Below are 14622 nucleotides of genomic sequence, written 5' to 3'. Positions count from 1 at the left end.
ACCCTTTTCGGAACGATCGACAATTTATTGATACGTTATGCGTCCAATGATTGTCGTAAGTTCCAGCCTGAGTTGTCCGCTTGGGTTACCAGTCTTGCAAAAGCCACTCTTAGTCAACCTAGCGTAGAGCAAAGCCAAATCTCTAATTTAGTGCATTGGCCTAAGACGACCCAATACCCAAGGCGTATTGGGCCCATTAGAAAGACCACCTTGAGTTCAAAACGGCCTTCGGTCTAAATGGACGATCATACCTATGTGTTTAAAGTTGAAGGTTGTATGCGCTATTTGACAAACATTGTCCCGCGGGGTTGGAAGTTTGTTTTATTAGCTTAAAAAAAACAAATCTTCACAAAATTGTTATTTTATCCAAAGGGGTTGATGTCAAGAAGTCAAGAACGAAATTTATTTCACGAAGGCTTAGTTAGGATTGTACCTCTGCGTTGGACTGATTATTTGTATCCCTTTTTCCCCATTATGTACCCCCATTTAATTTATTCATAATATTTGTATAAACATAAGTTTTGGGGCAATGAAATGTTTCAAATGGTGCTATACATCCTTCAAATCGATAGGCCCAGCCTTGGCACAAAAGGGTCACATATCTCTTTAGAACACGCAATAATTGTTTATCTGTTATATGCTTGAATGAATGTGTTGCTTACTTGAAGGCACTCTAACCCACTCTTTTCTAAAATCCCCCAAAGCACAAATATCAACTCACTACAAAGTGCGATGAAATGCTTTTAGAGTCTTTGGTTTCACCACAAAATTCAAATTTCACTTTCATGTCCTAAACCTTACTCTCTCCTCTCAAAAATGGTTGATTTGTCGGAGCTAGTCAAACTACATAGGGCCTAACGTCTCCTTCGTGGGATACGTAGGCAGTTTTTCAAGGTTTGACCACTATCTTTTAAAAGCCTATTTTTTTCCCTTCATTTTTTACAAAAAAATACCAATATCTCATCAGTAGATGTATAGATACAAACTGTGACAAAAGCAAGAAGATCTTGATTCAAAGCAAGTCATATCTTGATACACTAAATCCTAAAATCAATAGGCAAATTTCTGTCTATTTTGTCATTTTTCAATACTCGTGGGTTATCTTGTGTTCAAACAAAGCAACTCTTATGTGTTTATCTTTTTTTTGGTATGATATTTTGCATTATCTCTTATGAATGCAGACTGATATGTTTGCCTTTTGAGTTATTTTCTGTGCAGGTATTTAGAATTGATCTGTGTTGATAAACTGGCCGAGCACCCTTATTTCACGAGATCAAAAGCTTCTAAAGATTCCTTCCCTGATCAAAATCTGTTAGAAAGGAAAAGGAAAATGACTGGCAATAATGACAACGCAGGTTTGACGGATATTGTTGTGACAGACCCTGTCATCGCTGAACAAAATGAGTTGATTGCACAGTTGGTGCAACAAATCGCCGAAATGAGAGTTGAGATACGAAAAAATCGAGAGTTGTCAAATCTGGCTATTGCCGCCAACACCCCGGTTCCAGGCGAGGGAAGGCCTCCATTCCATTTCCCTTCTCCAAATTCAAGTACGGAACATGTTCAAAACCCACTCTTAAACCCCGCTCAAAATACCTTCATTGTTGACCTCACTGCCTCAAATCCCCATCATGCCACCGCTTCCTACCAAGCGCCACCTCATCCTCAAAATACCAACCCTCAAGCTTGTCCCCCCCCCCACAAAGTCAAAATGTTAACAATCCACAAACCTTTTCCCATCATCAAAAACAACATACTAACCGGCAGACATGTCCCCAAAATTACCAAGCTCCTCAAAATACACAAAATCCCCCATTCACCCCTCCCTTGCCTCAAAAAACACCTTTCCAAATCCCAATCCCAAATGAACCTTATGCCAATGGTTTTGAACTTGATCACTATGAGGAACAAGAAAGAGAGTGGAGGGCGAAGGAAGAGACAACCAAATGGAACATGAAAGAGGAGATCATGAAAGCCATGAAGGAGTTTCATTACACTCCGGATGTTTCAGGATTAAATTACGAAGATTTGTGTATCCACCCGAATTTAGACCTTCCCGAGGGGTTCAAAGTGCCAAAATTTGATACTTTCGGAGGAACCGGGAATCCTTTGGCTCATCTGAGGGCGTATTGTGATCAACTAGTAGGAGTTGGGAAGAACGAGGCTTTGCTAATGCGGCTCTTTAGCCGAAGTTTAAGCGGAGAGGCTTTGGAATGGTTCAGCACCCAAGAAATAAAACAATGGTCCAATTGGAACGCTCTGGCCAAAGATTTTATCGAGAGGTTTGCGTACAATGTGGAGATCGTTCCCGATCGTTATTCTTTGGAGAAAATCAAACAAAAGTCTGCTGAAAGTTATCGAGAGTACGCCTATCGTTGGAGGAAAGAGGCTGCCAGAGTGAGACCTCCCATGACTGAGAAAGAGATTATTGAAGTCTTTGTACGCAATCAAGAGCCTGAGTACTATGACAGGATGTTGTTGCTCGTAGGAGCGAAATTTGCTGAGGTGGTCAAAATTGGTGAGACCATTGAAGACGGTCTTAAGACCGGAAGGATTACCCATGTGGCCATCCAAACTGGGCCTTCAGGTTTGTTCAAAAAGAAAAGAGAAGATGTGTCCTTTATTTCTCATGCGCCTGACAAAAGGTTACAAAGATCATCCAATTTTAGCTCCAGAAAAACCTCACCCTCCAAAATTTATCCCCCATCTCCACAAAATTCCTACCCAATGTTTTACGTTCAGCCGAGTTATCAAACTCCGCCTCCTAATTACCTGCCTCCGCACTATCAAAATGCTCCTCGTGGCTACCAAACTCCACAATGCCCAAATTTCCGAACTCCCGCATCTTTATACCAAAATCGTCCTAGTTATCGTCATGTACCCCCACCCCCACAAAATAACTGTAACCTTACCCAATCCAATTTTGAAAATAGGCCTGCTAGGATTTTTACTCCTCTAGTGGAAAGTCGGACTAAGCTGTTTGAAAGACTGAGAGATGCAGGTATTATTCATCCCATTGCACCTAAATCGACTGATATAAGCTCGAGATTCTTCAGAGCCGACCAAACATGTGCGTATCATTCCAACAGTATAGGGCATGATACTGAAACTTGTGTTAATTTGAAGCATAAGATTCAGGATCTGATTGATCGGGAGGTCGTCACTCTCCAAACCGCTGCTCCCAATGTTAATAATAACCCCTTGCCGAATCATGAGGGGTGAATATTAACATGATTGAGAAAGATTGGAATGCCGATAGTCCAAACTAAATCTAACAATCTTGAAAAGCCTTTTCCTTGTGTGTGTCAGTCATTTCCAATATGAGAGTTTGTCAATAATGTTGGTCTAGGAGAAGGAGTCAGTGATGCTGTGGTAATCAAGACGGCAAGCATACGAGATGATAATCCGAAAGAGCAAGTGCCTAATTGGACTTACAATCCGCTCTCGATTCCTCACTCATCTTGGTAGATAAAGACGAATTTTATGAAATACCGGTGGTAGTCTGGATACCCATGGTTTATATCACTTTTCCTCGTTACTCTTTAATTCTCCTCGTATTTGTTTTGAAAAAGGCAAATTGGTCCTTTTGTACCTTTCCCTGTAATTGCATCATTTTCTTGTAATCGCTTCCATGCTTCATCTATTTTTAAAATCCTTTTGGTTTAATGAACTATGTCTGACCTGAATTCTCAAGAATGAGATACGTAGGCGGCCTATGTCGGCTTCGGTCACTTTCTTATTAAAAATCCCTATTCCTTAGTTATCTCCCGAGAAAGGAGAACTACGTTTGACCTGATTCCTGTCTCAACGGGATACGTAGGCGCCACAACGGTTCGGTCATATCTCCCGTGAGTTCTCTATTTATGATAGAAATTGGGACAGAAATTTTGAGAGGGACTCAAAATTTCAAAGAAAGATCTCTTCATAAGAGAAAACAAGACTGAGGTGCATCAGAAAAGTAACTGGGACAGAATTTTTGATAGGACCTCAAATTCTGCAAATCTCTTATTGGTAGTATGATATTTACCAAGACATCTAACTGGGACAGAAATTTTTGAGGATGACCTCAAAAATTTTATCTAATATCATCAGAAGGTTTTACTTAACTTCAAAGTTCAAGGTTGGCTTCGAATGATCCCTGTCATTGTTGGAAGATCAATGTCAACCTCAATTATCTCCAGCACCATCAGAGTTCAAAATCAATTACAAAACTTTCTAGTTATGTGAGAACTTCGCAGCTTCAACCTTCAAAAATCCTCAACTGTTTGAACAAGCTAGCAAACATGCCCAAGGTTTCGAATCAAGGATGTTCGTTTGAGCTATGCATGACATGACATCTGGCAGTAACCCTTCTCAAATTGCTTTTCAAAAACCCATCTTTATTAAAGCTTTTAATACATCAAATATTTTTTACATAGAAATATTTTGTCTTATATCTACCGAGAAGTGGGGAATCAGAGCAAGCAATCGAAGATAACAAGACAAGGAGAAAACAAATGGAGAATTCAACACAGATCAATTCATTCAAAACTAACAATTTTTCTGTGGATGCAGATTTATAAAAGACCAATGTATCCCTTCTTTCGACAAATACAAAGAAGTTAAAAGAACAAAGAGTTTTCAGAATGATGATTTTGTCAACAGGATTCGTCAGACGAAAAGGATACGGTCAAAATAAAATGAACAACAACGCCTCTTTCAGATATCCAGCAAACCATGTGCCAAAATAAATATAAAGTGTTTGAAAACGAGCATGATATTCACACACTAATGTCAAAGTGATCAGGCACTTTGTACATATCTTCGAAACTTCTCCCTAAAGATTTTTACTCAGTCATTAGTTAAAACGACATTGGGTCTATTACTTATTTTCTTTTGAGTATAGGAAAACGCCAAGGAGTTACTTTCAATGCAAGCATCCATAATGACGTCAAATTATATTCTCCATCCTCAAAGACGTCAAATAGGCATGCCTAATAATGCTGTATATGATGATCTAATGCCGTATATGATGATTCATATTTATTATTTGCCAAGAAGGCCATTCATATTTATTATTCGTATTATATTACCGGAGGTGGTAATATCATTTGCCAAGAGGGCCATTCATATTTATTATTCGTATTATATTACCGGAGGTGGTAATATCATTTGCCAAGAGGGCCATTCATATTTATTATTTATATTATATTACCGGAGGTGGTAATATCATTTGCCAAGAGGGCCATTCATATTTATTATTCGCCAAGAGGGTCATTCATATTTATTATTCGTATTATATTATCGGAGGTGGTAATATCATTTGCCAAGAGGGCCATTCATATTTATTATTCGTATTATATTACCGGAGGTGGTAATATCATTTGCCAAGAGGGCCATTCATATTTATTATTCGCCAAGAGGGCCATTCATATTTATTATTCGCCAAGAGGGCCATTCATATTTATTATTCGTATTATATTACCGGAGGTGGTAATATCATTTGCCAAGAGGGCCATTCATATTTATTATTCGCCAAGAGGGCCATTCATATTTATTATTCGTATTATATTATCGGAGGTGGTAATATCATTTGCCAAGAGGGCCATTCATATTTATTATTCGTCAAGAGGGACATTCATATTTATTATTCGTATTATATTACCGGAGGTGGTAATATCATTTGCCAAGAGGGCCATTCATATTTATTATTCGCCAAGAGGGTCATTCATATTTATTATTCGTATTATATTACCGGAGGTGGTAATATCATTTGCCAAGAGGGCCATTCATATTTATTATTCGCCAAGCGGGCCATTCGTATTTATTATTCGTATTATATTACCGGAGGTGGTAATATCATTTGCCAAGAGGACCATTCATATTTATTATTCGCCAAGAAGGCCATTCATATTTATTATTCGTATTATATTACCGGAGGTGGTAATATCATTTGCCAAGAGGGCCATCCATATTTATTATTCGTATTATATTATCGGAGGTGGTAATATCATTTGCCAAGAGGGCCATCATTTTCATATCATTGCCAAGAGGGCCATCATTTTCATATCATTGCCAAGAGGGCCATCATTTTCATATCATTGCCAAGAGGGCCATTTTCATATCATTGCCAAGAGGGCCATCATTTTCATATCATTGCCAAGAGGGCCATCATTTTCATATCATTGCCAAGAGGGCCATCATTTTCATATCATTGCCAAGAGGGCCATCATTTTCATATCATTGCCAAAAGGGCCATCATTTTCATATCATTGCCAAGAGGGCCATCATTTGCATATCATTGCCTAGAGGGCCATCATTTACCATATCATTGCCGAGAGGCCATCATCATATCATCTCATTGTATATTACATCAAAATTGAAACTATTTGCAGTCGAGAAATATATTATAAATCACATCAACTTAAGAAATACATTTTGTTGTGTTCTACGTCAAAACCGGAGGAGGTTGACATTCGTACACAGTAACGACACTACTATTTTCTTTGAGTTACATTTTTCTACTAATGAGTTTTGTTTGTCTTTGGCGGGATCATCCAAGAGGATAGATTCTCAATTTAACCACAGGTACGGATGACATTAAAAGAGCGCAACACAACGTAGAACTTTTCTCAGTAGCAAATTGGAACACGAGTTGAAGAATAACTTCCACCACATCACACCACTACAAGAAGGCATGTGGCATCCCTTTGAGTTTGTTAGTCTCAATTTCGCACCGGAAAACTTCAACTTGTCACCGAAAGCAATTTCTCAATCTGAGTGACGATACACCAAGAGTTTTGGAAATTATGTCCGTGTAAGTTCTTAATTATGGGTGTGAAGCTAGCCACATGCACGGTTAAGAGGTTGCAAGCCTATTTTTCATACTCGATTCATGTCTCACTCCTCCCAGTCGAAGGGTGATCTTAGCATAAAAGAACTCCTTTTCAACCGATTGAGTCGAACTACAAGCAGTCTGATTCCTAAGTTTAAGGATATGTAGGCGAGCTCGATGTTGAAAACTCGACTGTACTCCAACAAACCTCCTCATCCCAATTCACAAGCTTTCTGGTTTCTCCATAATTTGACTCTGTGATAGCTTTTGAATTCTAACTTGTCGTGCATCAAATAAAATGTCAAAATTGGATTCGTCAATTTTCTTTGACCAGGATCTCTTTCATCGACCCTACTCAAAGAAAGGGACAGCTGTTGACACCCAATTTTGACCATCCATAACTACTTTTCGAATTGCTATCTAAAAAAAAATAGACATTTTTCAAAATTATTTCTTTATTAATTAAATAAGTTTACATTTAGTTTAATAAATAGATCGTATATTTTGATATTCATAATTTATAATATTTTGCTATTTATTAATATTACTACTATTATTCTTATTATTTTAATACGTTTAAATATTCTTACGTATCTGTTTAGTATATATGTGTATATTTTGTTTACATAAAAAATATTTCTTAGCTAAGTTTATTTTATAATTTACGTATTCATATTAACATGCATATATTATATATCTATTTTAATACGTCTTGTATACATGTGCATATAAATTTATTACTTAATTAAATTTATTATATATTTAGTTAACTATATTTTAGTATGTATTATATACATACGTATGTCATATATATATATATACACACATATCTGCGTAGCATATACATAAGTAGTTGCTTTATATATAAATACGGCTACTTGAATAAATTTATGTTTTTTTTACTTATTCAATATATATATTATGATTATTAATTAATTAGCAATCTATTCAATTTTTCTCCATATGATTTAAAGCATAGTCATTTTATTCAATCCATTTTAATTTTAATCTATACTATATAACCATTTTAAATCTTGAATCCATCTTTCAATCACAACCATCCATTTCACCTTTATCAATATCAAGATTTAATCCCAACCGCTCATCTCAATTAATGAACGGCTAGGATTACAACTACACTATCAAAATACCCAAACCCTAACCTAAACCAAATTGTTTTTTTTGTTTTGCTTCCTTTTGGTCATCTTCTCCAAGTAGAAGAAGACATAGCCGCCGCCACACCTTCACCCCTCTCTCGCCGGAAAAACCATAACCAAACGACCCTCCTCTCCTCTCTTCTTCTCTCCCTCGCCGTCAGCCTCACGCCGCCGCACCATCGATGAGCAGCAGCCATCAGCAACGACGAAGACGACCCCGCGACCAGCAGCTCCTCCATGACGAAGCACTGCAGCGACGGCAACCTCCTTCAGCTCCACGATGCAGCAACCAGTGAGCCAGCAGCAACAACGAACGACACCAACAACAGCTCACAGCTCTTTCTCCACGAAGCAGCGACGCCACCAGCTGCAGCAACGGCGAGACTGGCGACCAGCAACAATGACCCCTCGTCGCTGTCCTCTCCTCCTCCGTCGCAACAGCAACTCCGGCGACGACGTACATCAGCGACAACACACAGCAGCAATACGAGCAGCATCGCCATTATATATCCAAGTTAGTAAATTTTCGTTTAATTCTTATTTAAGGTATATTGTGTTTCCTTGTGAACGGATCTAAAGGATTTATATTCTTTTATGATTATGGTATATATGTTGGACTGATCAATTATTTTATTCGTTGTTCTTTTGTCTTCTTGATTATAAGGTTCGTACTTTCATATGAAATTCCATTTCCAGATTGTGTATACATTAGTTGTGGGTTATGCATGAGATAAATTTCGTTATTTTTTGTGATAATTGGTAGATTGTGGTTTACTTTAAATTCTGGAGTTTACTTTACTTTTAGAAAATTATGATTATTAGTCTTGGTAAAATCTCTTTTACTTGCTTATTTTTGATAAATATGATTGTCCTAATAATGTACTATTTCATGTTTATGGTAATATTCAAAAGCGTATGATATTCAAAAGCTTATATCATGTTTGCTTCTCTAAAAAATGACCACATGAATCTGTTTAATTTAATTATGAATTTTATTTGAATTTTGATTGAAATTTTTATACTAATTAATATTTTCTTAAATTACTAGCATATTGTAATCATTTTGTTTTTTTATCATAATTAATTTTGTCCCTTCATGATTTGAGATAAAGTTAATACCCACAACTTTAGATAAAGTAGTACCCCACTACTTTAAATAAAGTTATTCTTTTTTAACTTTTTAAAGCATCTTTTAAATAAAGTTAGTCCTTTTTAACTTTTAAAACATCTTTTAAAAGATTTTAGAGACAAATCTTGAAAAGTGGTTTATTTTTGTCTAACTTAGTGGAAAATTTTGAATTAAAGGGATTTGGCCAGTTGTCTCTCTTGGGGGGAGATGGTCTTTTACCCATCTATATAAAGACAGATATTACACACACAGAAGGGACCAGAGTAAGGAGAAAGCTAAGAAAGAAAGAAAATATTTTTACTTGATAGAAAAATCTCAACCGAAAAAAAAGGAGGGAGGTTCTTGCATACTTTAACACCACTTCTAGTATTTAGCATTGGGTTTTCAGATTCCTATTTACTTGTTCCTCTAACCAAAGTACCCAGGTTAGTTACAACTTTCTTTATATGTTTGGTTTATTATTTTACCTTGTTTGTTTGTCTTGTTGAGATATAATTATTATTACGATGTGTCCCTTGTTATTCGTATATTACTTTGTATCTTCTTCATAAGTTTAGCAGGATTGGAACTTCAAAGTTTGAGACGAGAAGAATTCGCTTGGGTCGGAGAAGCTACTACATTTTACATCTTTGTCTATTCATATTATTTTTATTTATTTATTTACTTTTGTCTAAAAATGTAATAGTTTGTAAATATTACATAATGAAATTACTTGGGGAACTATTTAAGAGGGGGAGGGTTTATGTGCTACATGTTTTACTATCCGTATCTACTGGTTAGATTTGTTGATAAAATAGTTGTTTATCTATCTCACCTTAAGCATGTTAGGCTAATTAATTAACCATCAACATGCGTGTCAAAGTATTTAAATTTGGGTTGTTAAATATCCGTAGTCATTTCAATATGTTTGTATGTATCTAATTTTAACTTCTTGGAACATCTTCGTATTGTAGATTTAATAAGTTGCATTTGTCTTAGTGATTTTAAATTGTCATAATGTTATAAAATGCTTATTCAAGAATTAAATTTGTATTATAACTTGTCTTTCAGATATCATATCTGTAGGTGTCTATTGTTTAATTTTCAGCATGTAAACTTGCATAGCTACTATGTTCATTTTAAAGATAAAATATTACTTTTATCATGCCTATAGAAACCATATAAATCCCAGCAAGTCAAATATTTGATATCATATTCAAAGACCCTATTAATATTTTTAGCATGTTATCCGATAATAATGAATGCTTTTATGATGTTATTTTAATGTAGAAAACCATGCCTACAAAATCTAACAAGTCTTGACCCAATTATTCTATTTAGAAATCGTGCTTATAGGATTCTATAAACATTTCTCATTATGTCAAATGCTTAAATATTATAGACCCTTGTCAATTTATTTTTAGCATGCAAATTAAATCGATATCATGTCTATGGGCCTTTATGAGTATTTCTTTCCATAATGTTATAGTTAAAAATCATGTCTATAGGATTCTAATATATATTTATTACATTATTCTATTTTTGATACCACGCCTACAATTTTAATTAATTATATGCATATTATGTTACATAGAAATCATGAATATAGTATTTATTTAATAATTTCCAACCTTTTAAGTTCATGAGTGGAAATCATATCTGTAGGATTTAGTAATTATCTTGTCATATTATTTTATATTAAATTCATATATACCTTAATAAATTTTCAGCATATCATTTCATTTATGAATCATGCCTACAGTATATTTTATAAATTTTCAGCATGTAATAAAGTATAAATCTTGTTTCTATAATTTCATTAAGATCTTTAATTAATAAATTAAAATGGTCAACAATGTCTTTCTCTTATCACAACTAGGCTATAATTAAGATTTCTCTTATATGTTTAATCAATTAAACTTCGTTTCTACGACCTTTTGGCTTGGCGTTCACACACACGTTTAATACTTGCTTTGACCTTCACTATTTATCTGTGTTTTCAAGCATGCTAGTTAATTAATATAGAGGCTTATTTGAGATTTTATGTGCTAAGTGACGTCTTATTTGTTTTTTGTTTGACGATGTGTCTAATTAAGAAACTTATATTTTCTTCAGTCTAACACCTGTCCTAATAGTACGTCCAATGCCTCTTGGATATTAAGTTGGGACGCTAGACACCTTCTAAGACGCTAGTTTTTAATATTTCTTCTAGATCGCTTTAGGATTGAATTAACAAACAAATCTAGGAGGGGTAGGGGTAGATAGGCCCTTCGGAAATGATGGAAATCGACCCGAGCAGAAAACGACAAAATACTATATTTTTTGTCTTCCGATTAATAAGCCGGCGCTGATCCGAAGAACATAAGTACATAAATATTTCTACCCTATTTTTTAAAATACTTTCGTTTGTATATATTTGGGGTAGTTTATTTATTATTTCGTTTGCCTTTTGCTATTATTTGATTAATTGACGATATTTATTTATCCTGTGTTAGCTCTAATATTAATTGTTTAATTTAACTTAATTAAATCCCCTAAAGAGATACCATTTTTGTTTTCATCATTTTTCCTTTATTTAATCATTTTACTAACTCAAACATTCTTATAAACTATCTTAAATATTTTAAAATTTATATTTGTCTCAAAATTGTTTAATACTTTGTTAAAACACATTTCCTCAAAGTTAGTCAAATAATTTTCAAATCGTTGGACAACCGCATGTTAGCGGCTATTTTAAGTGCTAAAACCTTCTTAAAATAGTAATATGAACCTCGTACCTTTTTCTCTAATTTTTTAAGACTTAAATCTGTTAGGGTCTTTTAAATTAAGTTTTCTTAATTTCTTTAAAAAATTAAGTGGCGACTTTTCTTTTACTAAAATTGATTTTTTCTTATAAAGATGAAATTAATTTTAAACCACGCCCATTTTTCGACATAACAATGAATCATGTTCAGAGCTCATGAATAGATTTACCCCAAGCTTCCTACACATATCACTTGTCACTTAGATCTAAGACATTCCTAAAGGAAAGAACAGATAGGCTTTACATACTTATACCAAAATATGCCAAAAGAAGGAATAACTTTACATACCTTTTACGGACTTCTCTTAATCACGTTCTCGTCGTCATCCTCCAAACCTTCCCCGAAATTGGCCAAAACCTAGACTCGGAAGTTCGTTAAAGTGCTGAAAAGTAGTGGACTATTTGTGTCACATTTTTGCTCTTTCTTGGCTCAAACCTGTATCTAGTCTCTCTTTTTCTCTAGCTTTGTCTAGTTTTTCTTTTGCTAAGTATAGATGTTGAAATGAACAATTAGTCAGCAATATATACTTATATACACCTCCTTAGAAGGTTCCACATGGTAGCCCCTAAGGGGGACATGTGACATCCCCGTAGGGTGCCACCTCAATTATGCACCCAATCTAAAACCGCCACATGGAAGCATGGGCCCCACCTCAAGTAGGTGTGTCACCTACTTGGTCTAAGTAGGTGCATTACCTGCTTGCTTCCGAGTAGGTGCTACACATCCTTCTGCCTCTCCCGTGGGTTTGTAATCTCGTCTTACTTTAGAAGCCTGTGTAATCCTTACTACGTAAGCTCAACATGTACTCCAGTGGCTTAGTTATGTAAGTCGTCCAAGTTGGTAGCTTACGTAAGTAATTCGAATCCTATGAATTGTTATTTTGGCCTTCAACTCGTTTCAAATCTTTATAGACCTATTTCCAACCTTCACTCTTAAGGGGCGTCACGTCCTCCCTTCCTTAGAGTTATTTAATCATATTATAGATAATCTGGGTCACGGGACAACTTTCAAGAAGCTTAAGAAGATATTCCGAAGCATAAAGGTACGGGGTATAACAATAAGACATGTTCATAGCTCACCCAAAAGAAAGAATCGACATAATGAAAGAATATGAAACTCATGTTAGTTATGCCCTCGGGATATGAGGACTCACCAATAAAGTAGTGATAGCAATAGACAACTGTATCCACGAGTGAGAGGAGCATGATCATCGGACCCTACATAATGATATAATGTAGGCAAAAGTATGCATTAGTACATGAAATTCACTAAGTATGTATGAAACATATGTAAAATACGATAATAAGGCATAAATAATATGAACATAGGATGCATGAACAATATCTTAAACACATGAGTAAAACTTGAAAAGGGTTAAATAATATCCTAACCATGTCTCAATACATCATAAAAATCATTAAAATTTTTATCATATCATATACCTTTGTGTGGGATAGGACCTTCAATCGGTCAATAAGACCATGCAAGCTATAACATGGAATCCAATGTAATTCCATATTGAGAACAGAGAGGCTACTTGCCCAGGTAGACTCCGTGAGAAAATCTTAAACTTGAGCTATTTGTTGATCCACTAGCTAGGCCATATTGGCAAACCTACGCAGGCAGCGTAGTTTGGGACTAGAGGTTGCTACTAGGATTCCCTTGGGTCGCTCTTTGAGCTTCTGGACTTAAAACCGCCTCAAAGTCCTCACGGTGCTTAGTCATTATCCCAATGGAAAGTTATAACATCATTAGGAAAGACAATAATCGATATCAATCCTCATCTTAAAATAATCAAAAGAGTAGCTCATTAACATGATTGATTCATATAAGAAAACATTAGGTCTTTATGAATCTATGAGTTGGTGAGAAAATCTTTCACCTCTTTAATATGAATATGTGAGAAAACCTTTCACCTCTTTAACATAAATATGTGAGAATTTATCTTTCACAACCATAGATACTTGCTGCAAACATCATTGAAATCATAATTCATCATCATCATAGATTTTCATAAATATTTTACCAAGTCACAATCATAACTTCATAATATCGTACTTGAAATAGCATAATGCATGGATCCATGGAAAATAACTTGAAATCATACAACTTAAATAGAATCGGGTGTAATTAAATCAATGATAATTACATTAACTACAACTGAATCGACCCAATGCAATTTTATAAGAATAAGGGCTAGAAGATAATCATAGAAGAAGAATTGGAGAAAAGCCTTGGGACTCTATAGATGGAATAATCAATAGATGAATACCCACATACCTTAATTGGAATTGAACTTGAAACCCGAATAGGAGACTTGAAATCTTTGGAGATTCTTGAATCCTAGCTTGACTTGAGAATTGACCTTTGGAGAGAATTGAAGAGAGATGATTTTCAATTCCAGTAGTTTAGGAGTGAATGAGAAGAATTCAAAGGTTTTGGGTAGTTAAAGTCTTTAGAAATAGGCTTAAAATGACATAGTATAGGAACCGAGTGAATTAGAATTGACTAAAAATACCCTAACTAAATGATTGATGGGGTGACATAGGCGAGATAGACCATGCTCGCAGACCTAGTGGGCAAGTCACAAACCTTCTTGCCTCCTCGCCTAAAAATCTTGAATTCTGAGGGAATTTCTCTGAATAACTTGGCGATATCAACCTAAATCGCCATCCATATCGATAAGTCTCTAACTTGTCCTTCCCCTCGCCCAATATTTCCTCAAACCTTCCAACTTCT

At 35.3% G+C, this 14622-nt stretch overlaps 1 protein-coding gene and 1 long non-coding RNA gene across 3 annotated transcripts; both read left to right on the top strand.

The window, feature by feature from the left end:
* The first annotated feature begins 237 nt into the window (after positions 1-237).
* On the top strand, positions 238-3222 carry LOC129899888 (uncharacterized). The gene is made up of 3 exons (XM_055974888.1): positions 238-314; positions 1219-1561; positions 1768-3222. Exons 1-3 carry the CDS (start codon positions 238-240, stop codon positions 3220-3222), a joined length of 1875 nt encoding a protein of 624 aa, XP_055830863.1.
* A 5983-nt stretch (positions 3223-9205) lies between these two features.
* LOC129900461 (uncharacterized) lies at positions 9206-9848 on the top strand. 2 transcript variants are annotated; one of them, XR_008769623.1, is made up of 2 exons: positions 9206-9525; positions 9658-9848. It is a non-coding gene; the product is annotated as an uncharacterized LOC129900461 (long non-coding RNA). The 2 variants fall into 2 exon arrangements; XR_008769622.1 differs by having other exon boundaries at positions 9653-9848.
* Positions 9849-14622: the final 4774 nt, after the last annotated feature.

The sequence above is a fragment of the Solanum dulcamara genome, chromosome 8 (genome assembly GCF_947179165.1).
Source record: "Solanum dulcamara chromosome 8, daSolDulc1.2, whole genome shotgun sequence".
Lineage (NCBI taxonomy): Eukaryota > Viridiplantae > Streptophyta > Magnoliopsida > Solanales > Solanaceae > Solanum > Solanum dulcamara.
Note: the sequence above shows the minus strand (reverse complement) of the source record. Positions and strands in the feature narration are given on the sequence as shown.

Excerpts from the sequence above, each read along its gene's own strand:
- LOC129899888 (XM_055974888.1), top strand. The coding sequence starts at position 238 with ATGGACGATCATACCTATGTGTTTAAAGTTGAAGGTTGTATGCGCTAT. Across the intron at positions 315-1,218 it reads ATTGTCCCGCGGGGTTGGAA|GTATTTAGAATTGATCTGTG; the intron begins GTTTGTTTTATT and ends TTTTCTGTGCAG. Across the intron at positions 1,562-1,767 it reads CAAATTCAAGTACGGAACAT|ACATGTCCCCAAAATTACCA; the intron begins GTTCAAAACCCA and ends ACTAACCGGCAG.